The sequence below is a fragment of the Prionailurus viverrinus genome, chromosome B4 (assembly GCF_022837055.1).
Source record: "Prionailurus viverrinus isolate Anna chromosome B4, UM_Priviv_1.0, whole genome shotgun sequence".
NCBI lineage: Eukaryota > Metazoa > Chordata > Mammalia > Carnivora > Felidae > Prionailurus > Prionailurus viverrinus.
In genome coordinates, this window is record NC_062567.1 from 9672352 (window position 1) to 9697066 (window position 24715).

At 49.7% G+C, this 24715-nt stretch overlaps 1 protein-coding gene and 1 non-coding gene across 10 annotated transcripts in view; both read right to left on the reverse strand.

Annotated features, from left to right (window-relative positions):
* FRMD4A (FERM domain containing 4A) overlaps positions 1–24715 on the reverse strand; it is a 331019-nt gene that overhangs the window by 81231 nt on the left and 225073 nt on the right. For all 9 annotated transcript variants that reach the window (XM_047864925.1, XM_047864923.1, XM_047864920.1 and 6 more), the window contains exons 8-11: positions 15527–15610; positions 10519–10584; positions 10194–10251; positions 5862–5948 (exon numbers count right to left, since the gene is read on the reverse strand). In XM_047864925.1, the coding sequence (XP_047720881.1) occupies positions 5862–5948; positions 10194–10251; positions 10519–10584; positions 15527–15610 (295 nt within the window). The remainder of the gene's footprint in view (positions 1–5861; positions 5949–10193; positions 10252–10518; positions 10585–15526; positions 15611–24715) is intronic.
* Positions 7003–7087, reverse strand: TRNAR-UCG (transfer RNA arginine (anticodon UCG)). The gene has a single exon. It is a non-coding gene; the product is annotated as a tRNA-Arg (tRNA).

Sequence of the window (24715 nt, forward strand, 5' to 3'; positions counted from 1 at the left end):
TGCAGCGGTGTGGCAGTTCCTGAGTGGCTCAGTGTGGCCCTGGTGGGAACAGAGTCCTGAGTGTGGGATCACGTCCCAACACCTCTGGTCCTCACGCTTCAGGGAAGGGACACATTGTCCCAGAGCTCCAGCTTTCGGACTTTCTCGGCTTTGCTCTAAGGAATGCAAGGTCCTCCTCTAAAAGAGAGAACCCTACATGACAGGTTTCATCCAGCCTGGGCATCTCTGCCCGGCATGATGCTGCTTCTGCCAGTGTTCATAACCAATGCCTCCTCAAATCTGTCGTTTAATTTTCATTCCAACGTTCCCAAGGAGGAAAGAGGAAAACCTCTTGCCTGTGCCGGTGCAGGTGTCTGAAAGCCACGGGGCAGCTGATCCGCGGCGCGGCCCATCACCACCCACAGTCCCTTTGCGCCGATGGAACTCAGCTCACGTCTCTTTGGCCATAAACGCAAACTAAGATGAAGCTTGAGATTCACCCCGGGTGCCCCAGTGCCGAGCCGACAAGGTTGCATTATTCCCCGAGGCCGGCAGGACGGCCGCTTCGGAAATCGAGAACCTCTTACTCAGGCCAGGCAGGGCTCCCCTCGCACACAAGCACGCGCACGCCACCATGGGATGTGGTAGCTAGGAGAAAATGGGATAGCATCATCTCGGCAGCTGCAAGATTTTATTTTCCGACTGCCGGGACCCTCCTTCCCCTCTTCTCACCAGTGCCAAACCCACAAAGTCAGACGCGTGGACGCTGCTGCTCCCGAACTCGCGGGCTACGTTCTCAACTGTGCGCACAAGCTGTCCAACCACAGCGGCGGAAGCAAGACAGGTGAGCTGAGGGAGCCGGGAGGGAGGTTGCAAAGTGTGACACGGTATTTTAGTAAAAACATCTCGGGGTTCAGGAGCGGGGAGGCAGGGTGAGAGGGAACTCGTCACTGGGTGAACGGGAGGAACGGAAGGATTTGATGAGAGCTGGTGGCAGGATATTTAAGAGCTTATAACAGGGGCGCCTGTGTGGCTCAGACTGTTAAATGTCCGACTCATGATTTTGGCTCAGGTCACGATCTCAAGGTTTGTGGGTTCAAGCCCTGCACTGGGCTCTGTGCTGACAATGCAGAGCCTGCCTGGGATTCTCTGCCTCCCTCTCTCTCTCTACCCTTCCCTACTCATGCTCTCTCTTTCAAAAATAAACATTAAAAAAAATGGGGCGCCTGGGTGGCTCAGTCGGTGAAGCGTCCGACTTCAGCTCAGGTCACGATCTCACGGTCTGTGAGTTCGAGCCCCGCGTCGGGCTCTGGGCTGATGGCTCAGAGCCTGGAGCCTGCTTCCGATTCTGTGTCTCCCTCTCTCTCTGCCCCTCCCCCGTTCATGCTCTGTCTCTCTCTGTCTCAAAAATAAATAAACGTTAAAAAAAAAATTAAAAAAAAAACCAAACTCATATATGCAAGCAAGGGTCCATGTTCTGGGGCACATGAATGAATTATAAATTTCTATTTTGATTTAGTTCCATTTTGACTTTTTTGAGCGTTTTTGGGGGAGTGCGTGCTATTTTTCTGCACATGCAGTTCTAAAACATTTCTGAAGTTGGCCTTGAGCTTCTGAACGTAGACAAAAGCCAAAACACGGTTTTTGGGTGTCCCCACGTGTCTACCTCTTCCCAACACGTGTGCCCGGAGGACAAAGAAGCTGGTTTTCTTCTGACAAACAGCAGCAGTTTCTTCTGCAAGCTGGAGCCCATCTGTTTAGAAAGTGCGGGGAGCAGGTAGGAGCGTGTAACTAGACAAGGACCGAAACGTTCTCTCTACTCCACCTGGGAGGTAACCTGTGCTTCGCATCCCCCAAAGCCACCGGGGCTTCAGAGTGCCAACCAGAATGGCAAAGTGCACCCAACCAGGCACACCCTGGAACAAGCTAGGGTCCTGCCCATTTCTGGGCAGCAATCAGCTAGGGCTCCCGGCCTTTTAATTTTTTTTTTTTTTTGGTGGATCATATGGAAACACTTGAGTGGATTCTCGCAGGACGGCTGCTGAGAGCCTCTGGCTGTGCTGATGCAGAGCCCAGGATGCCTCCAGGCCCTCCAGGGGAAAGGCAGCAGGCTCACCCCGTCACTGCCTCTACTTGAATGTTGGCTTCCAGAATGCTGGTTCCATGTGACACGGCTGCTGGAACTGGGTCAGAGTGTCAGGCAGGGCCTCTGCCTGGGCTGAAGCTACAGCCGGTGCTGCAGAAGGGCCTCCAGATGAGAGGGGGGGGTTCCTGAGTGGCGCTGGGGGCCCACCGCGGCGGTGCTGCGCCCAGCCCCTGAACAAGAGTAGCGGTGCTACTGGAGGGCCGCCCTCGCGGGGAGCTGGCCCAGCCTGGCACCTGTGCCTCGGGGCACCGCAGCTCACTGCCTCACTGCCAGATACACCTGCGGAGCCGGGCCGACCGTCCCCAAGCTCGGAAAGGAAGCCCAGATGGCCGTGCCGGTCCTCAACTCCAGCTGCACGTAGGACCGGTCTGCGAGGCCTTCTAGATGGGCGACGGGAGGGTCAGAGGCGGGGGGCAGTGCAACAGGGTGACTGTGGCCCATGCACGTTCAGACAGTTTCGTGTCAGTTTCCAGTATTCAACTGAGACCAAGAATCACGGGCCTGGAGCCCTGGAGACAGACTCTGGGCACTTGACGCCTGCCCCTGCTGCCGGGCCCCAACCACGGCTCCGGCTTGGGTCAGGTTTCCCTGCAGACCTCACCCCACGTCTTTGCAGATATGGACGCTCGTCAGGCTAACGAAACGCGGGTCTCTCTTCCTGTCACGGGCCTTGCAGAGGCCCGTTCTTATTTCACGTTCAGACTGCACATTAACATCTTAGAGAGGGCTCCCCAAATCACGTAAGGTTCGGGTCCCACCTCCGTCTCACAGGGAAGGTCACGCATGGTTGGGGAACGGAGGTCTGCTCACAGCGTGCCAAGGGTCTGTCCCTTTCCTCTGCCCGTTCGGTCTCTGGGTCAGTTATGCTTGGGAAATTCCTGACACTCTGGAGCTCCAACCGAACCCCCAGCAGCACTCCAGATGTGCCATCACGCCTCCAACTCTGCACGTCCCACACTGCCCTTCTTACATCCTCTCACATGCCCCGCTCTGGCTGGGACCCATCTCGGATTCCCCTGCTCCGACCGCCACCCTCGCGCCTCCTACAACTGGTCAGTCCCACCTACCTTCTCACCATCTCTTCTGTGTCCCCCTCTCCACCCCTATGACCGAAGCCAAGCCTGAGGCCCCCGCCAGCTCTGGCCCAGGCTCCTGTGAGGATGCCCCGGTTTTCAACTCCGGTCCTGATTTTCTCCAGCTCCTCGTGCACACGCTACCAGAGCGATGCTTCTAAGACAGCGAGACTCCTATACAGCCTGACTCCTTTAATGCCCTCACCGACCCTCTCTTCGAGCACTTGGGAACACCAACGGTGCAATTATCACCCGCCTTGCTCCCCGAGGGGCCCGGCCAGGCCTTGGACGCATGACAAACCTCAGCACCGTCCCCTCTGTTGGGCACAGAGCAAGTACGCAACAAACGTTTTTCTGAGCGAATGAATGGTGCGCGGGGACTCCGACGGCTTGGCTTGCCCTTCAATTAGTAGGAGACTCAAGAATCCCAACTCCATCCTCAGAGGCCACAGAAGCATCAGTCGTTTCCAATAACAACTCAGTCTGAGTACAGCCAATACCCTGAATAAATTTACCGACCCTTTAACATTTTTCTTTGGCTGACCTGCATAACACATGAGAGTAAATTCTCTCATTCAATGGCTGATCACTGCCCACCCTCCCCCCCGCCCCGCCCCCATGGCATGTACTTCTCCTGATCCTGAAGCCTGCTGCACAGTCCGACAGGGATAGTTACAATTTACGGAGTGTCTGGGACATGGTGGGTGCACCAGGGACACGGTGCCCCGATCTGTCAAGTGCTATCCCATTAATTCCGCAATCTTCATGAGTATCTCAATTAGGGAAATAAAGCAGGCGTAAGCATATTAATAAATTAAAACCTGAACGCCGATGAATGCTTGTGAGCCTGTCTTTCCGATGCGCACAGGGAAAGCAGAATTCAACTGCTGCATTTTGACAAACCCTGGTCACTCTCTGCGGTGCACATTGGCCTGGATCTTCCACCAGCGTAGGTGATCAAAGGCCCGAGGGATCGTGACCAGGGTTTTGTCCAAGGATCTAGGAGGGTTCATGGCTCTTGTGAGCAGGAAAAAAAGGCCAGGCAGGTTGAAAGGAGACGACGAGGGATGTCAAAAGAGAGAGGGAGGGAAAAGTGAATGCAAGAAGGAAAAAAAACAAAGAAGCTTACAAAAGGCCATGTGGAAAAGGGGCAGAGGGAAAACAGGAAGAAACAGACTGTGGAAGAAGCATAGACCCCGTGACCGAGGAAAACACAGAGTAAAAATAACTCGGGGTCTAATTCATGCCTTGCAGCGTTTAAGGAGAAACCCAAGAGGTTTTGGATTTAGCCACGAAACAGTGTGCCCCTGGACAGGCAGGTTCCTACTGAATTGTCCCCGAGGGAGAAGTCCCCCCTCACTGGCTCGAGATCTTTTCTTTGAACTTGACTGACTTACTGATCAATTGAGTCAAAATCCTCCCCAGCATGGGGCCATTTTTTTTTTTTTCCCTATCATTTTAATAAAGAAGCTGGCTAAGGGCAGATGTTCAGCGGATAGTCTACGATAAGCTCGGATACGTAGGATGGATTTCAGTCCTGTTCGTGGATAAAGAAGCTTGGAAAGCAATCTGGAATGACATAATGGACCAATACTGCTTTCTCCCTCCTAAAGCAAGTGTGGTTTTGATAGACTTTTAATATGTATTTCGGGGTTTGAACTGCAAACCGTCTCTCCATTATTCTCTGCCAGACGATCTGAATGACAGCTCTGGCCCAGAGATATTTTTCCATTATAATTTTCCAATTTGTTCTGGTCTGAAAAATGTGTGTAAATGAAAACAGAGAAAATTCAAGCACTGTGCCCCTTTCAAACACTCTGGTTTGTATTTACAATGACTCTGCAGACCCTGTCCTGCTTCCCTTGTTTTTTGGCAGATGACCTTATTTTTTCCAGATTTCTGATCACTTCTAATATGCCCTAAAATATTTACTGGATTTGCAGGAATGCCTCTAACTCTTCTTTATTTTTCACCCTGTTTTGACCTACAATTTCTTCTTTTAGCTCCCCAGCATCCAAATCAAAACAAAACAAAACAAGGGGCGTCTGGGTGGCTCAGTTGGTTAAGTGTCCGACTTCGGCTCAGGTCATGATCCCATGGCTCGTGAGCTTGAGCCCTGTGTCAGGCTCTGTGCTGACAGCTCAGAGCCTGGAGCCTGCTTCACATTCTGTGTCTCCTTCTCTCTCTGCCCCTCCCCTGCTCACGCTCTTTATTTCTCAAAAATAAACATTAAACAAAATGTTTAAAACAAACAAAACAAAAAACACAAAGAAACACATAAAGCAGCTTTGTAAAAGCTCAGATTGGCCTCAAGATAGAAGAGAGATGTTCTCTCCCTTTCCCAAGTACACGAAACCCCCGCCCCCCCCCCCCCCACTAGGAAATTAACAAATAGGACAGTCCTTCAAAGCCCTTTTGCCAATCTGCTTTGGGAGAGCTGGGCCAGTCTCCTTACCTTAAATAATTATAACAGCTCAGGTTTCCCTAGTGACTGGGAAAAAAAATATTTATCCGGGAACTCAGACTGGATTACTGTGGAGTAATTTGTATACACTCCAATTAGCTGGGGATTGGTAAACCTGGAGGCCCTGAGGCTGCATCGTGTAATATTTTTACTCACTTCTCTCTGAGAGCCGGACACCCACAGAGGAGACCATGCTTACCTTCCTCGGCTTCACTTTATCGTGGTAGTCATACTGGAAGATTCCTTTGTAGCTCAGTCCCAGCCACCACGGTATCCCCTGCTTGTCCTAGGACATCGAAAGGAGTATGGGTAAATACAGGGCCAGAGAACACACACAGGGACGGAGAGAAGGCCTCTGGGCTCGTCCAATGACAAAGGAAAACGTAAATCCCTTGAGATGGATGGAGCCCACCTCCTACTTTTCACTTAACAGATGTGCCCCCTCATCAGACTGTGCTCAGTTATGTGAACCAGTGCCCTGGAGCATGTCCTGGGGTGGGGACCCAGCTCTGTTCCCAGCCAGCAGCACGCTGCGGTGCTTCCCCCTTTATGAGTAGGTAGCGAAGGCTTGTTCTTTGTCCTCCTTGTAAGGCTTTGGGTTTCAAGAGAATCTGAGAGATGCTGAGCATTCTCATAAAACGACCTTCTGAGCAGAGAAACGGTCATCGACTGTCACAGCTAGAAGGGACCATGAACACCATGGAAGGGGACTCCTCTAAAAAACTTTTTTTTTTTTAAGATTTAATTGTTTTTAGAGAAGTCTGAGGTTCACAGCAAAATGGAGAGGTAAGTACAGAGGTTCCCCATACCCTCCCACCCCCCCACATGCAGAACCTCCCCCACTGTCAACCTCCCCCACCGGAGGGGAACATTCATTACACCTTGATGAACCTACACGGATACATCATGGTTACCCAAAGTCCAGAGTTTACATTAGAGTTCATTCTTGGTGGTGAACTCTGTAAGTTTGGACAAATGCATAATGATGTGTATCTACCATGATGATAATATACAGAGTGGTAGCCTCACTGCCCTAAAAATCCTCTGTACTGCCTCTTCACCCCTTCTTCTCCCCCCTCCCAGGTTCTGGAAGCCAGTTTTGCCTCTTCCAGAATGTCATCTAGTTGGAATCATAAAGTATGTAGCCTTCGGCTTGGCTTCTTGCACTCGGTAACACGCATTTAAGATTCCTCCAATTTAAATTAAAAAAATTAATGTTTATTTTTGAGAGAGAGAGAGAGAGAGCGAAAGAGAAAGAGACAGACAGTGGGGAGTGGGGGCAGAGAGAGAAGGAGACACAGAATCCGAAGGGGGCTCCAGGCTCTGAGCTGTCAGCACAGAGCCTGAAGCGGGGCTCGAACCCACGGACCGTGAGATCACGACCTGAGCCGAAGTCGGATGCTCAACCGACTGAGCCACCCAGGCACCCCAAGATTCCTCCAATTTTAACGACCAAGAAATCAAAGCGAACGGTTGGTCCTGCTCTACTCAGGGCCCGCCCCCCAGCCCTCCAGCAGACCAATGGCAGTGCAGGGTGGGCGGGGGCCACCCTGCAGTCCTGCTCCCCTTAAGAGATCAGCTGGATTGTGTGACTCGTGCCATCTTGGACAAAGTAGCAAAATCAAGGCCCAGACCTTCTGGGAACCGAATCAGAAACACCAAGCCCCTCTGCTCACTCCTTTAATAGAGATCCCTTGCCACCAGATTGCAAAGTGTGATCCTACATCCAAGGAGGAGGGGTCTGAGCTGTTAACTAAAGGTCCCGAAAGCTAGGAGCTGACACGGGGCATCCCCAGCAGCCTTCCCCTAGATTTGTCCTAACTGCCGCACCTGCGAATAACCGCGGCCCCCCCATTGTCTCGACAACTCGAAATTGGCTTCATGGTTTTTAAATCCTCACGAGTTATTTGAAGGTAAGCACAAAGATAAAAGGGCAGAGAAACACGTTTTGAATTTTTAGAAGTTTCAGGGTATGTAATTTCCTAAGATAGTCCTTTAAAGGTATAAAAAGCTCTGTCCCTGGAAAGTGTCTGTGTGTCCTCCATCAGTCTCTGAGAGCGACACAGGAGGGGACTCGGTGCCACCACAGCTTTGGGTGTCACCACACCAGAGAATACGGCAGCTATGAAATCGGGAGGCCACCGACTGGCGGGGCTCGATACAGTCCTTTGGGCTTGTGTGGATACGTGCGCTCTGTCTCCACCTGAGGAGGAGAGCCCTGGCTTCAGCCTGGAGGTCCCAAGAGGCCAACACACAGGCACTTCCGGCACTCTGGAAATCACAAGGTCTGTTTCTGGTCTCTCGCAAACTGCAGAAAAGCACGTTCCTGAAGTTTTATTGTAAGGCAGAAAGCATATATGTATCACAGGCTTATCCCTCACTGTCAAACTCCAGGGCTGACGAAGAGATGGGACACGGGTTTACGCAAGTAAAAGACTGGATGACGTCCCTGCGCAGAGACATCCAGTCTATCCATGACAATCTCTCTCGGCAGTCTAACATCTGTCTTCCAACAGATGTCTGTCTGTCCAACAGACAGTCTTCCAATAGACTTTCGTCGGGGGGGCCGGAGGGGTGAATTTCAGAATCTCTATTTTCAGTATGAGCGATGGAGGTGAGCTCAAATTATGAACACACAGCAGATGAGAGAGCCTAGTCCAGGGGATTTCTTGTCCCTATTCTTGGGCACAGCCCCCTTTGCTGCACGTCCCCACAGAATATTCCCACAACGGAGAGGAGTTTCTATGAAATGCGTAACAACTATTGTTGGATCCCAAGATTTCCTTTATGGTAACCAGATGGTGAAGGGGATGTAGACTCTACAACCCTCACTGGCTGTGTGTGGAACGCTGGCAGCCAGCGCGGGGAATTTTGAGCCTCAGGTCATATATAAAGTGTCCAATTTCCCTTGGGGGAGCCGACTGCCCGCTGACTTCAATGGGCACATCTCAAGGTGCCACCTCATAGAGAGCTGGTCTCCACAGTGGATTCACCTTCCTCGAGTGGGACAGGAGACACTAAAAAGGCCAGGGGATACTCCTCATGACAGACTTACAGCTCAGGCTTGAGAACTTCTGGGCAGGAACGGCTGGGACGGTTCTAAGAGTTCCATGAATGATGGAGAAGAGGGATTCAGGCTTCCCTCGGTGGGGAGAGCTTTGGTAGGACATCAGGAAGAATTTAACCATTTCAGGCTTTAAAAGATCCTGAGCTGACAGTCGGTGAAGCATCTGACTTGGGCCCACATCATAATCTCACAGTTCGTGAGTGGGAGCCCCGCGTCGGGCTCTGTGCTGACGGCTCGGACCCTGGAGCCTGCTTCGGATTCTGTGTCTCCCTCTCTCTCTGCTCCTCCCCCGCGCTCTCTCTGTGTCTCTCAAACATAAATAAACATTAAAAAAAAGACCTCAGCTGAGCTGCTGGGTAGGACTGGGGTTCCCGCGTGTGCCTCATAACCAGGCTCCGCAAATACAGTTCCAACGTTCATTACCATCACGGAAGGGGGACATGCAACTACCCAATTTAATTCTCAAGAAACACTTATTTAGTCAATATTTACCGAGTATCTACTATGTGCCAGGCACTTACAGGGCTCCGGGAATGAAAAACGGAATGCAACACACTGTCCTGGCCATGAGAAGGCTGCACTTTAGTGGAAGATACAGGCCACGAAACATACAAAGTGCTGTGCGAGCCGCAATGAGTGACACAAAGATAAACGTAGCAGAGAGTACGTTCTAGTCCAAGGGAATTAAAAATACAGCTGGATGGAAACACGGGGAGAGAAACTGGTAAACGGGCAAGCGAATCTCAGGTTGGCTGGTTGAACTGTCTAGCATTCAGAAATGTTTTCATTTCAGCTGGACTTTGGGCAAGGACTTAATCTTTCCATGTTGGGGTCAATTAAAGAAGGGAAATTATCCTGTCTCATCACGGATAAGGGCACACGGGCATGTCATTATCTATCATTTCACTGAAGGGATCCCAGTCTGGAGCATTACGGTAAAACCAAGAAAAATTGAGCATAGGGTTCATGTTCCATGAGACTTGCCATCACAACATTTAAGAAGACACATCTTGTCTTCTTAAACAGCCATGTACTTAATTTGTCAGCCTCTAATGCCGGCCCTCCTCCTCCAAAATTGCCTGTGTGGCATTTGACCACCAAGAAAAACATTGCTGATTCTGCTTAAGGTTTTTGTTCTCCACAGTTCACTGCCTTCAGAGGGAATCGTCCTACTGAGAGGCTCTGCGGTCCTGACGTCCCAGGATTCTTCCGAGAATCAAAGGAAGAAGGGACTCATTATACCCACTTTGCATAAGAGAACATGAGTTTTGGAAAGTGACTGCATCAAGTCTTCCGACGTGGGGGGAATGTTCCAGCGCCCCAACCCTCCTCAGCACACAATCATCTCGAGCAAGTCCTCTATCATGCCTATCCATCCCCACCCCCCAAAATCTTCAGTAAGATTAAAAAGGAAAAACTGAGAAGTGTTTCTGTTTTTTTTTTTAGGGCAGGCTTGGTACTTACTTTCACTGCATAGTAGTGAACCCCGTAGGTTGGGAGAGACTCCACGATGCTCATGTAGCTGGGAAGAGAGAACACACACACACACACACACACACACACACACACAGGCAGGTGGTTATTCGGCAGGTCTGGAATCAGAGACATATTTATGTGTGCGCGTGTGTGCGTGACAAAGCTCTCAGAGTGATTATTTACCTGAAAATTGAAACTGAACCCTCATCGCCCCCCCGGGAGTTATGTGTCTTTGCGAACAGAACTGAACAACGCTGCCACATGCTATATGAACACACACACAGCCTCATGGGCACTGGGAGAGGCCACTTACTTTACAATTGCTTGACCTCTGGTCTGGCCGTTCAGTTTCTTGTAGTGCTCAATGACTCGGTCCTCACTAGAATTGCAACACAAAGATGGTGTTACATACGGTCCCTAGGTCAACGGTCAGCACCCTGCTGACGGAGAACCTTCTTCCGAACCTGAGCAACGTCCTGAGAAGTTCCAAGGAGCCAACAGCTCCTGGAGAAAGGATTTGTCCTGAAGTGGCATTTCTGAACTCAGCCTAAGTGAGGTGTTTTGGGCTACAGCTTTACTTGGCGTCAGCTCCCTGCAAGAAATGCTACCATGGCAGATGAGGAAGAAGCAGTGAGCATGTGTCTCCCTGGAGAGGGACACAGAGCCGGGGACAAGAAGAGGCCGGCTGTCTGGGGGTCAGGGGGGACGCTGTGGCAGAATGCCCGCATCTTCCTCGTCCTCTGCATCCCCTGGATCCTGTCTGCACACGGCCTCACAGGGGAGGGCAGGCGCTGACCTCAATAGAATGCCCACGTCTTCCCTATCATGAATTAGTGGTCAGCGTTGAGGGCTCCCAAGGAGGATGGAAAGTTCTGGAATTTGGGCCTGGCTAACACAATCCATGAGGCAATCCAAGGCCCAGAGAAGCCCTGGGAAACAATGAGGCAGCTACCAGAAGTGAGATGGGAACGCCACGATGTCCTGAAATCTCAGCTCTAAAACAGCAAGAGACTGGCTTGTGCCTTGGGAGACACCCGCCAGCCAAACCCCTCTTTGACAGGGTGGGGGGCACGAAGGGACTCTCTGAGAAGGGACTCTGGTGCCCAGACAGTCACGGCAGCTGAAGCACAGAGCCAACCTGGGGAGTCACAGGGAAAGCACATCCCACCTGCAGAGGAGTCAAGTCCAAGAGACCCGGCCTCCGTGACCTGGCCACACCGCCAGGAGCCTCATTCCTCCACCTTCTCCCCACCCCTTTCTCACCCCAGGCCCGTGGGCTTCATGACAGGAGGCAATGAAGGAGGGATGAACCCTCAAGACCTCCTTGGTTGGCCTTTGTTATTTATTATGAATTTGGTATTCCAGAGTTGATCTAAAGCCTTATTTGCCAACTTTTTTTTTCTTTAGGAAAAAAAGAAAGGCCATTTCTGAGGGCCATGTGTTCTGTATGTTCAGTAACTACCACGTGGGGGTAATTTATTGACTTTCCGATCGCTCTCTGAATCTTCAACGGCTGTCTCTTCATTTTAGTATTCCGAAATCTGGTGTACGTGAAGATTACCTGACTTGACAAGAAAGCACTTTTCTAAACACCCCGAACAGGAACTGGCTAGCTCCAAGGAGGCTTCCTTTGGCTGGAGAGTCGTTTCGGTGGTTCCTGGACACGTTTGGAGAGGGGCAGATGCCCCTTTCTCCTTGGCTCCCAGACAACCCCTCCGCTTTGAGTATGACAGAGCCCTTCTCCTGAGCGAAGTCTCCAGCAGCGTCGTGTTCGGGCTGGGCCCCCCACCTCACCAGACCTTCAGAGCGAGACCTTCAGGGTCTGCTCTTCTCTCTCCCTGCCCACCCCCTCAACCAGCGGCTGGGCTGGGCGTGTTTCCTAGCACAGGGTTTCGAATTTTGTGAGGTCAACCTGTGGATCCAGGGGTAAGCAACTCAGGGGCGACAGGAGCCAACTTCCTTCCCAGTTTGGGGAGAGAAGGTCCCCGGGCGGCGAAGGCGAGATAAACATCAACGTAGGGCTGTAGCTGCGAACACAGTCGAGGCTCAGACAAACACTGGTTAAAGTCAGAAACGCCGTCAGGCAGCTGTTCAGCTGTTTGCCAACTAAATGGCTTCTCAGGGCTTGACAGCTGCAGGAACCTGCCGCCCCTCGCTTCTCTGTACCTCCTGCTGACCCAGGCCATCTGTGAGACCGCGGTATGCAGCTTCTCCTTCCCCAGCTCTCCCCGCTCTGAAACACCATGGACCCAGCATGCGCCACGCTGACTGAGAACCCACTCTGCTCCCTGCCCCCCTCCTCCTTCCTCTGGAATTTACAGATAGCCAAGTGCACTGGGCTCTGTGGACAGTTTCCCAGCTACCCCGGATCTCTGGTAGGGAGTTATCGATGGGATAACTGTAACAAAGGCACCAGCCACAGAATCCCAAAACGCTATTTGGAGGACACTACGTTACATAAAGGAGGAAGACAGATGATTCCGGCCGACTGTGCCTAGCCACGTCATTCTGGGAGATCATCTCTCTGCAGGCAGCGGCCCAGAAAACCCACGGGGATGGCGATATGGTTCCCTGTCTTGCAGGAGCCATCGCCTGCACTGGTCAGTGATTTTGGAGTAAAGATAGATGCCCCTGCATACCCTGTAGGGGTGGTTCGGCAGGGGGGGCGGGGTGCCCAGCATTTGCAAGCTAGGCCCTTGAGAGAATCCAGGTCAGGGCCCTGCTACTGCTCTGTTCTATGGCCCTGGGCGCGTAATTCTAACCGTCTGCGTCACCTGTCCCCCGAAAGGGAAATCCCATGGAATAGAAGTCCAAGCTGGTTACACGCTTGGGGAAAATTAGCAGAAAGCATTACTGCACGATTACTCAGCATTATGATGTACCTTTCACTACATGCTAATTGCATTATGTGACTTCTTCTGCTCTTGCTTACAGTCTGGATCCAGTAGGTATGGTTAATTCCGCTTTATGGGTGGGAAATTGAGGCGGCAGAGAAGTAACTGAAGCTTCCCGTGCTATTCAGAGACGTGGCTGGGATTCTAAACCCCACGGCTTTGCTCTCTAAGCTGTGATGCCTTTCCCGACTAGTGTGGACGGGCTCCCCATGGCTTAGTCCAGCCTAAGGGTTGTCTGCCGCATCCGTGAAGTCTAGCGAGAGCGGGAGAGCCTGGAAGAAGGGCAAATATCCGTCGCCCTTCAGGGACGATAGGGCAACATGAGGCTGTGGGCAACCCGACAGACTGTGGTGTCAGAGCGAGTGAAAGTCTCTTCCACCGACAAGGGGTCATGGTTAATCGTAGAGACGCGTGATGATGCTGTGGCTGAGGAAAGTCTACGGACACGCAAGTCTGTCTCCGGTCTACGAAGCACGAATAGCATTTATCCCTTCCTGAAGTTTTTGCTTTTTAGAAATCCAAATGAGTAGGTTGGAATATAGAGACCGACTTCAACCGGCCAACTGCAGTGAATAAGGCATTTTTCCGGCAATGCACCAACAAGATGGGCCATGCGGCTGGCGTGTCCGTGCCTAGGCTGGGCTGTGCTCCCTGAGGGCACCTGTTTCAAAAATCTCACTTCCTCCGTTCCGTGTCTTCCCCGTGAGTACACACAGGGGCACGGGTGCCACTGGGTCCAAGTGAGGCCCAGGGAAAGCGCTGGCCGGGCCCCAGAGATTGGAGGGGTGTCGGTAAAGACGAAGCTGTTCATATGGACACAAATGACGAGAGCGACATGAAGGAAGACATTTCTGTATTAGAAGTAACACGTGAGCGTGGAACAGACTGTGGAGATCACGAAAGAGAGAAAGAGAGAGAGACACACACACACAGAGACTGAGAAGGAGCTGGTAAGCATAGGGTGTACGTGCCGGGAAACAAATGAATGAGGAGGTCGCTGAGGGATGGTTTAGATTAAAAGCAACTCTGACCCCAGAAAACCCAGCCCCCGCCTGGCAAATTCATCCCCTTCGTGCAGGAACTACTGGTCTCCAGAACTATATTCTCGTGTCTCTAACTCTTTCACCATTGGTTTCCCCAATGCAAACAGCTGGTGGGGGAGGGGGACACGGACGATGAGGCCCAGGGGACATGGGGGACCGGGGAGAGGGCAGCACGGCTCCATGAGCGAGGGGACAGGAGCGTCGTCTGTTGGTGTGCACAGGTGCAGGCCGCCAAGCTGGCAGCGTGGGAGCAGACACGTGCACGGGTGAGCCTGCAGGTGAGACAGATTCTGTCCCTGGGGGGGCAGGTTAGGATTCTATAAAGCCACTATGTATCTACCTCTATGTTTGTGCAGGACGTGCGGCAAAAAACCGGCTCAGAGACGAGACGGTGGGGGACGGGGGGTGCCAGCACCCTGGGGGCAGGGGGGCTCTCTGCCCCTGGGACTCAGCGTCTCATTTCTGCTCCCGCTGCCCCATCGCTTGGTCTCTTGAGGAGAAACAACCTGTGGCCCAGAGTTGAACCCGCTAATGCCATGTGCATCACCACCCGCCCTAACCCAGCCATTGGAATCTCTGGGAGCCACCTGAATAACTGAGCCACTAGTGTGCTGCCTGGAAAAGTGTCCAGACGAGATGAAATGTTAGCAATCCAGACGTTGCACAAAGCAGATTCAAGAGGTGTTTACAAGCGTTGCATGTTACAGTTTATCAGGACTGACCTGCGACTTTTGTTTTATTATTACTACTTTTGTTGTTGTTGTTAATAAAAGGACTCATTGCTTGTTGCAAAGGACTCAGAAGGAACACGAGGGCCATGGCAGTGCACTCCTCCTGGGTCGGTGGTGAGGGCCACCCGGGGACACAGGCCCCACCCGATCGTGACCAGAACCACAATCCAGGACCTTTTCGCGCGCCTGTTTTGTCCGGATCAGTAATCCGGGGCCTGACGGATGAACTAGGGTGTAATGTTCCAAGGCGGCCAAATCAGGAGATAAGAAATATTGTGGGAAAATCAAAGAATCAATCTCTCTCTTCTGCAAATGAAAAAAAAAAAAAAACCCACAGTTCTCCCACATCTCCAAACCTCACACATCCTGTCATCAAATGACAGGGATTCCAGAATGAAACTCGAGCAGCACATGAAAGGGTCTCCAAGGAGGCAAAGCATCCAAAGTGAAATTTTAGACGGTTTTTTTTCTTAAGAGAAAGAAAATAGAAAATGGCAAACCATGCCACTTAAATACATGCTGAAAATGGTTTGGCCAAGACCTAAGCCGCTTCTACAAGTTGGAGTGGGGCCGGCTGGGGTCCTGGTGCCCCAGGCCCCTAGTGCCCCGGGAGGGCTCGCTCCTGATGGGTGCACCGAGGGGGTGCAGCTTACCAGTAGGCCAGGGAGGGGTGCTCCTTCAGGGCTTGAGTGGGGAGCGCCGGCAGCTTCTTTAAGTCACTCCTCACCACCTCATTGCTGGAAGACACGGAGGGCACACAGACAATGCCAAGGAATGGTTCACCCTCCAAGAAAACCACCGCACTGTGTGATGTGATCCGACCCGCCCCGCCCTGCCCCGGCGGCCTCAGCCGAGACCCCACATCTGTTCCCCCACATCTGGACGGGGGACGGGGGTAGGAAGGGGTGCTCCCTTTTAATTGATTGATTTAACATAGAGGAAAGAGAACACATGAGGTGCAGAGCCCAGAAGGCCTCTCCTCTGGGGCACAGAACAGGACAGGGCATCGTGCTCACAGATGGCCCGTATGTGGAGTGGGGCACACGCCCAGGGCCCCTGAGCAGCACAAATCTGGGAAGAGAAGGGTCAACAGTGTCTGTGGGAGAAGCTCCTGGGGTCACATCAAGGGCTCTGGGGGTCCCAACGGGCAACCTGACTGCTTCTCCTTGAGAGCTGTTTCCCTCAAGAACACACAATGCTGGTTTTCTCTGCTCGGATCGTCTGCACCCTGGAGACTGTTGTCCAAAATATGAGAAAAAAAAAAAAACCTTCTGCTTTTGGGCCACCTGGGTGGCTCAGTTGGTTAAGCATCAGGCTTTGGCTCGGGTCACGATTACACAGTTCTTGAGTTCGAGCCCCAGCATCGGCTCGCTGCTGTCGGTGCGGAGTCGGCTTCAGATCCTCTGTCTCCCTCTCTCTGTGCCCCTCCCCTGCTCGTTTCTCTCTCCCTCTCTCCAAAATAAATAAAGATAAAAAAAAGAAAGAAGGAAAGAAAGAAAGAAAGAAAGAAAGAAAGAAAGAAAGAAAGAAATGACTCCTGCTTTTGACAAGACCTGAAAATGACTCCAAGAGTGGGAAGTGGATTATCTGATCCTAGACGCAGGTCCCAGCACCAGAAATTCTGTTCCCCGACCCCCCCCCCCCCCGCCCCAGCTCCCATGTTGTCAGGTTAGAATGACACTTAAAACTCCCCTAGTTGTAACCAGGCTTCTTCAGAGGCTTGACTCCTCTCTGCACCCTCAACAGACCTGCATCCCCGCTGGGCCAGGGCACTGGGGTCTGCACGCACTCTTCACCTCCAGAGGCAATTACTGGCCTCCTCCTTGGGATGGCTTTGGCCTTTAGAGCGGCTCACGGCCCCTGCCCCGCTGGCAAGGGCTCACCCCGTGGAGCCTGCCTCGGTCCACAGTTCTAACCAAGGCCACAGTAGCAGCTTCTGTGCTCCTCGCACAGAGCAAGGCAGATGCTGGCCCCTGGGAGGCTGAGCGATAACATCAAGACAGCAAGGAGACAGGAGCTCAGGAAGTACATGTGAAGGAAGGACAGAAGGGCAGCACAGTCACAGATGGGGACTCCTGAGGCAGCTGGACAGCAGACACCCCGATATCCACGCCGCAGACTGGAGGATGTGCCCCTTGGGAGAACCCACCCTCCCGGAAATGCTGCCCCGGGCAACGGATCACAGCGGCTACCCTTTGCATACCAAGTGCCAGCGGGCAAACCGTTCCAGGACTTTCGGTTCGGTTCATTTATGTGGTGACAGAGAAACACACGGGGGGGGGCGGGGGGGGGGCGGGGACTGGGTGGGGACACAACTGCTCTCCGGGTGCTTTCCAAGTGGACTGAGAAATGGTGTCAGTGGTGTTTCTGCACAGCCGACCAGAAGAACAGCTCAACGTGTTACCGTATGATGCAACAAATCCAAGTACTACAGCAGCTGTCACCTACGTGGTTAGGCAAGGATTTATCAATTAATCGTTAAAAAGTTGAAGGTATTTGGGGAGCCCCTGCTAGACAGGGGAAAACAGTGTAGGGGGCTCCAAAAAAGATAAGGCACAGTCTTTATCCAAGAGGCGCTCGCGAGTTAGCGGGGCGGCATGAGCGAGAACAGAAAGGTAACTGATTAAGGGCAGTAGTCGATCACGTTGATTCAAACAACGCATTCGATAGCTCAGAGGAAAGAGAGCCCCTGTGAGCTCTGGTGGAAGCAGCAGCTTTGGGGCAGGGCCTGGGCGGAAAAAAGAAATAGGAGTATCATTTTCATGGAGTTCACACGTACCCAGTAGGCAACGGCCAGCCACTGGGGGTTTTCAAATGGGTGAACCCCCTGTGTTTGGGAAAATTCAGTTCCCAAGCAGGGTTTGGAATTTTTACTCGCATCCTATTAAGGCATCGTTCAAGCAAATATTCGGTTCACCGAACACCTGAGAGCCCGCGGGGATGAATTTCTGGATCTCACCTCCCCTGTTTCACCACAGGCACCCTGAGAACAGGGCTTCGATTCACTGATCATCAGCGGCACCTTACCTATCAAAAGCTACTCACTCTTGTGGGATGAACTTGTGCTGGCCGAAGCCGCGGGGGGAGCAAATTCAGCTGAAGCCGGAGTTTGGGTTTTCTCACACTCATCACATTTGGAGTATATTTGGGGAAGGAGGAAGGTAAAGGAGGAAAGGATCGTCTTACGCACCAAACACTAGTTTGTTGGCAAACAAGTTTCCCCGATGACCATCGCAGGCTTGATTTCCTGGCGGGAGCCTGCCGTGGCTTCTCCAGCTCTCCCCCAGGGCAAGGTCACACGGACAAATACAACAAGAAATCATGAAGGCGTGAAGCCCATCCAAATCCATTACATTCTGGAAGGGATCCATGGCTCTTAATCCTTCCCACAGGACAGCTATGTAGAAATGTTTTTATTTGCCCTTCTGCTGTCTGTAAACATCTGTGCTAACTTAGAGGTGGTCAGCCCAGCGAAATGATCTGGCCCCACTCTGTGGCCGCGTATCGGACGGCTGCCCTGATGGCAGACCCGGTCGCTGCATCTCCAAAGGCGTGGGAAGCTACGACCTAATGAACGTCCTAGAAGTCCCCAGTTTCCTCTTTCAGGGTCATCGACACAGACATTTTCCCCCCAGAGTTCAGTGCACTTGATAAATGCCGATGTATAAGACAGCCTAAAATGGTTCATGTTCCATTTTTAGAAAAAGAAAAAAGGCCCCTTGGAGAGTCATTTGCTACACTGTGAATCAACCCAAAGTCTTCTCATTTTTAACATTCACTAGATATTATTCCAAACTTTTGGGAAGTGGACTCTCAGTGTTGCTCCGGTCTTTGATTTAGGGGGATTTTTGAGATAATGTGTCTCTTTCCTACCACCTACACTGCTTATCATATCTGGGACGTTCAAATGATCTACTAAGAACACATTCTAAGATTTCTAGCAATATATCAAACAAGGAATTTGCTGCAAATAACAGCAACAACAGATTTCACCAAGACACCATAAAGCGAAGGAAGCAAAAATCAAATTTGATCAGAGGATTAGCATACTCCACATGGGTTTGTTTCCCTTTAAAAACACGAGGAAACACTTTTTCAGAAGATTCTCCTCAGGTTCAATGAGATGTCCATAATTTGCAGGACAAATCTGGGACACAGAGAAAATGCTTAGTGCGGCAGAATTCTTCCTGAACCCAGTGGTTTCGATGCACACGGCACTAAAACACAAAAGAGCGCTAAGCCCAGAAAGTCAAACCAGCGTAACAAGGAGGGTTGTCCTGCAATTCAGGCGAGGCCACGTGATGCCTTTTCACTAACACTAATGCCTCCGTGTTTTATAAGGCTATCGTGGAGGTCAAGTTCCCCAGGGAGAGGGATTTCCCAAGTAAAAGAGCCCTACAGGTCCTCATTATCCGTAATTCCCAAATCCAAAAAGCTCTAAGAAACAGACATTTCTGTAACACCCTTGGTGGCAATCCTAACCTTTTTATAGGAGGCAACATTGGACCTTTCTCTGCCCCACTTGGCGCAAATATCCATGTTCTGGTGCAGGCACAGTAAGAGGTTAGGTTCCAGGATAGTGCCCCAGACACTATGATGGTGTTGAGGAACACCCTGAATTGCCCCCGTCTAAAATCCACAAATTTCAGAGTTCAGAAACATCACCGACACCCTAAAGCTTCAGACCTACACTGTGGATCTGTACGACTTTATTCAATGGTACAATGAATCTAGAAAACTCTAAGATTAATAAGGCAAGTTGTATATTTTTTTCTTCTTTGCTGATCTTTAAAAACCACGCAGGGAACAATTTCTTTCCTTTTCCTTCCTCCCTGTTTTTTGTTTGTTTGTTTGTTTGTTTGTTTGTTTGTACGAAGTTCAAGTCCTGGTTACAACAAAGAAAATGAGGTGCTTGCCTATTTTCTCCCAATCACATGCTTTTTTTTAGAAGTGTGTAGGGGGGGCTGGAAAAGCTCGTAGCTGGGATGTTGTTGCCTGTAACACTTCTCCTATCGTTGTGTGAACATTTGCAGACACTGGCAACCTGAGGACCCGCTGAGACTTCTCCAGGACGGGATTCTGGATTCTGGGTCTGGATCACGGATAAACAGGCTACGCTCCATGGAGGGGGAACATTGCCAACATTTATGAATTGTGTGCCTTTATTTTCTGACGCTAACTACCAATTTATCTGAGTACAGATTTCTTTCTTGACGAGTGAGTCTGGCTTCCTAGGGTGATGCAAAACGTTTTGTGAGTTTCTAACATAGTTGGGAACTTGCAAAATTCGAAACAAGTTTTTAAACATTTTAGAAGTCTACAATTGAAGACAGTAATTACACACAAATGAAACAAGCAGCAGCAACTGATTGACTTTCTACTTCTCCCTTAGACTGGGAATCTTAATTGTGAAAAACTGACATAGTGTTATAGCCACGAGCCTTTCCGCTATTCACAAGGTCAACTCGAAATACCATATTGCTATTAAATAAATGCTTCACAAAAGAGGCAGCTGTCATAATACAAAATCTCCCCCTTACTTTATAGCTAAACGATTCCCACAGGACTTGAAGGATATCGTCCTACAAAATCCCCCGTCTGAATATTTTCCTATGCTCAGAAAATGTGAATTACACACTTGAAAAGCTCAGGAAAATGGAATTTTGTGCATAAAACAAAGATTTCTGTAACAATTTATAACTTTTCCACTTGAGCATTTTGTTTCAAATTTTCACAGATTTTGTTCCTTTTCAAAAGGTCTTGCGGGCGTGAAATATTCCAGCTGCTTCTCGCTCAAAGTCCTTTCTTAAATTATGGGAAAACCATCACATACCCCTTCTCTCTCTCTCTCTCCCTCTCTCTTTTTGTGTGTGAAATAACATACGAGAATTACATACATTTAAATTATTCCCACAAAAACTCTCCTTTGGGCTGACAGATGTGTTTTAAGCTTCACAGAGGACTTTTCTACTAAGTTTCCAACAGGGACATTCGCAATTTGGGGTATTAAAGATACAATTCAAACTGGTAAAGATACCAGTTCTATTCTAAATGTTCACTATTCCAAACCCCACTGTCTGAGAATTTCTTACTCTACCTAAGACTCTCAGCAAATCTATTTTGCTTACTATACGATCACCGCCAACTAGTTTCTTTCAAGACACCAATTAAAAAGTGGTAGGAACAGGGCACCTTGGGTGGCTCAGTCGGTTAAGTGTCTGACTCTTGGTTTCGGCTCAGGTCATGATCTCACAGTTTCATGAGTTCGAGCCCCACATCGGGCTCTGCACTGGGCAGTAGGGAGCCTGCTTGAGATTCTCTCTCTGCCCTCCCTCCCTCACTCCATTTCAAAACGCATTAGATAATAATAATAATTATTATTATTATTTTAAGAGATAGAATTAGAAACCTGCAGGTTGATAAATCAGGACACAGCAAAATTTCTTGCATACCACTGAACTCCGCTGGGCTAATACTCTCTCACTTGGACCTGTGTTTAAGTTTGTGCAGATGTCATATAAACTGAACCCTAAGTACTCAATCACAGCGTCACTTCTTTTTCTGTGGCCGCTGTGTTTATTTTGGAACAGACAGAGCCTGCAGATGTAGGTTTTCCTTCCCCTGCCTCTCAGGCACATGACAGTCTCTGAACAGGTAAGCACCACGTGGCCCACGGACCTTTACATGAAATGCTCTTAACATCAGTCTTTTTCAGGTGCTGTTTGCTTACTGGTCCTGAGAAATGTTTTGCTGGTAGAATCCTGTTTTAATGATTAGCGTCAGTGCATCCGGTCCTCTATAACAAAGATATTTCCAGGGCCCAAGGGACGGCCCAGGGTAACAGAGCTTTACTGATCTGGTTTCAATTAAATCCTGTTAACGAAAAAATTCTATAGAACAGATGTTTTTTACTGGTCCCGGTTAATGTTTGGATGGTTCTTTATACCAAAGGTAGTGTGACTCAGGCATTTATGTGTGCTGTTTGGCATAAAACATTTTTTTTTTTTTAATCAGTGCACTGATTTGGCAAAAAGTTTAAAATGATCTTTTCCCCCTCTTTTGGTGGCACCCTTCTGAGAGTATCAAAAGGGTTGACAGAAAGTAAAGTGTGAGGTGATTCTCAACATCAGGAAGAGAGACTGGCTATGAGGGTTTTCAGTTAAGGTCTCCTTAGAGAAAAAAACGAAAAATCAAGTTCTTGTGTACAATGTAGCAATAAGTCTTCTGTGGCATTAATACGTAACTGGGGCGCCTGGGAGGCTCAGTCGGCCAAGCGTCCAACTTTGACTCAGGTCATGATCGCAACAGCTTGTGAGTTCGAGCCCCGCGTCGGGCTCTGTGCCGACAGCTCCGAGCCCAGAGCCTGCTTCGGATTCTGCGTCTCCCTCTCTCTCTGCCCCTCCCCCACATCTACTCTGTCTCGGTCTCTGTCTCTCTCTCAAAACTAAATAACACATTAAAAAAAATTAAGTTACAATGTAACTATATAATTTGGATATCCTGTTCAGTTGATTAAACGAGGTGTTCCTGCACTGACCTTTTCGAGGAAGAAAATCTTATTTTTTTCTATAATAACCCAAGGCTTTTCCCTTTAAATTTTTAAAATAGGAAATGTCAGTGTTCAGCACTCAAGCCACTGCAGTGTTTCTGATGCATAAAGTATGGATAAATCACGGAAAACGTGTGTTAGCTGACGAGTGTCCAGGAGGGATGATCAAATGAGAACTTTCTGTTTTTAAACCGTGTTGATCCTTTTCAACCTAATATTTGCCTCTAGAGCTGGCAAGGATAGCAGGTCTTAGGCTATTTGATTGTTTTTTTTTTTTTTAATTTTTTTTTTCAACGTTTATTTATTTTTGGGACAGAGAGAGACAGAGCATGAACGGGGGAGGGGCAGAGAGAGAGGGAGACACAGAATCGGAAACAGGCTCCAGGCTCCGAGCCATCAGCCCAGAGCCTGACGTGGGGCTCGAACTCACGGACCACGAGATCGTGACCTGGCTGAAGTCGGACGCTTAACCGACTGCGCCACCCAGGCGCCCCTATTTGATTGTTTTTAAACAGAAATGCCAACTCTACATTTCCTGATTGTGGAAGGACATCCATTTTTGTACACACGCAGACACCAGGAAGTGAAGAACGATTATCGTGCTGTGCTAAGGAAAATAATACAAGTGAGAAAATATTATTTTTCGACAAGGCTATTTCCCAAACCTTTAATGAGGGCTCACAAATCTGTCCACAATATGTTAGACTATGACATAGATTTCTTCCTGCCCCGGACAATACTTCTTATCGATCTCTATGTACCCTAGCCATTTCTTCTCAGCAACGCTCAACCCGACATCTCATGGTAAAGTCCAAGAAGATAAAGTGAGCGTTTCCATTCACAGGAAAGAAAAGGGGAGCTTGGTAAGAATAAGCCTCCAGGGGTCTGCTGGGCAAGACTGAGTCCAAAAGCAGAAACAGAAGAGCCTGGGAGGGGCAGGAGGAAGAAGAATTATGATTCCGTGCTGTCCGTATACAGTTCTCCTGGTTAAAGTACATTAGCACTTTTGACTTCTCCCTTGTCCTTATACTTCAAGGAAACTGCTCCCATAATTTTTAGATGTGTAATATTCATTCCACTGAAATGTAGTTGTGTATGTTCCCTGACATGTAAATCTACAGAATAGTCACATCTAGAGCAAAACAGCCTTTCAGGAAGTTCGATTTGGTACCCTCTGGCTATGAAAAGGTTACTTTGTCTTTTGTGGGTGACCAGTAGTTAAAAAGGTTCTTTAATCCTCTAGATTCTAGAATATCCTAGACTTAAGCCCTGGACCATGCCGCAGTGTTCTGTGGGATCCAAGCGGACCTCTCATTTTATTGATGCTGTTCAGGAAAACATATTCTATTGACGGGTATGTATACAAGTCAAAGCCTTTCAGTTAAATATAATGCACAGAACTTAATGCACAGTCCTGCATGAAGTATTATTAATAGACCGAACGTAACTCTACAATACTAAACTTCTCAGACTAGGACACCTAAAACGCCTAATGTTCAGCCACCAAACTAAATGTGCTCAACGTTAATGCTTTGGGGATTTCCCTGGGTATAGATGGGAAAAGGCACCAACAAGGAATTTAGAATGACCTTCTCTTATTCCAAAACGCCAGGCCACTCTTGCACACAGACCGTGGGCCTGCTGCAGATGACAGGTGTTGATCAGGGCACCGCACGGAACAGATCACCTCCACCTTCCGCGACGGGAGGTCTACCCTGGCACATAGAGTGACCTTTGGGATAAGGTGTCTGACCTCTCCCTCCCGTGAAGGCTGTTTCTCTCCCCAGACAGCTGGGGACAAACAAACCGAGAGGCAGCACTTTGACAAATGAAGCTAAACCAGGATCCTTTGTTTCTCTGAGCCCCATGAGCTAGCATTCCACAGGCTCATTAAGGGACCATGAATTACTGGGAGGCCAGGCCTACAACTTCCTCCTCCCTGGCAATCCCTGAGGCCAAACGTTCCCAGGATCTGTGGGGTCAGACGACTTCACAGTTCACGTTCCATCCTGTCAGGGTACTCTCAAAAATAAATAATATCTACAGCGGAGTTCGGGGCTGGTCAAAGAAAAGGGGGGAAGAGTATCTTTGGAGAATCGATTGCACCTGGGGTTGTTAAACTGTTTTTCAAGGGATCGGAAGTCTTTGTAAGATGTAAAGCTGCATTTATCAAAACCCCCAAATTCCAATACCAAATGAAGGGCATAAAAAAGTAACAACTGCAAAAAAAACCCCCCAAAACCAAAACAACAACAATAACAAAAAAAGCAAACGTAGTTTCTATATCCTCAAA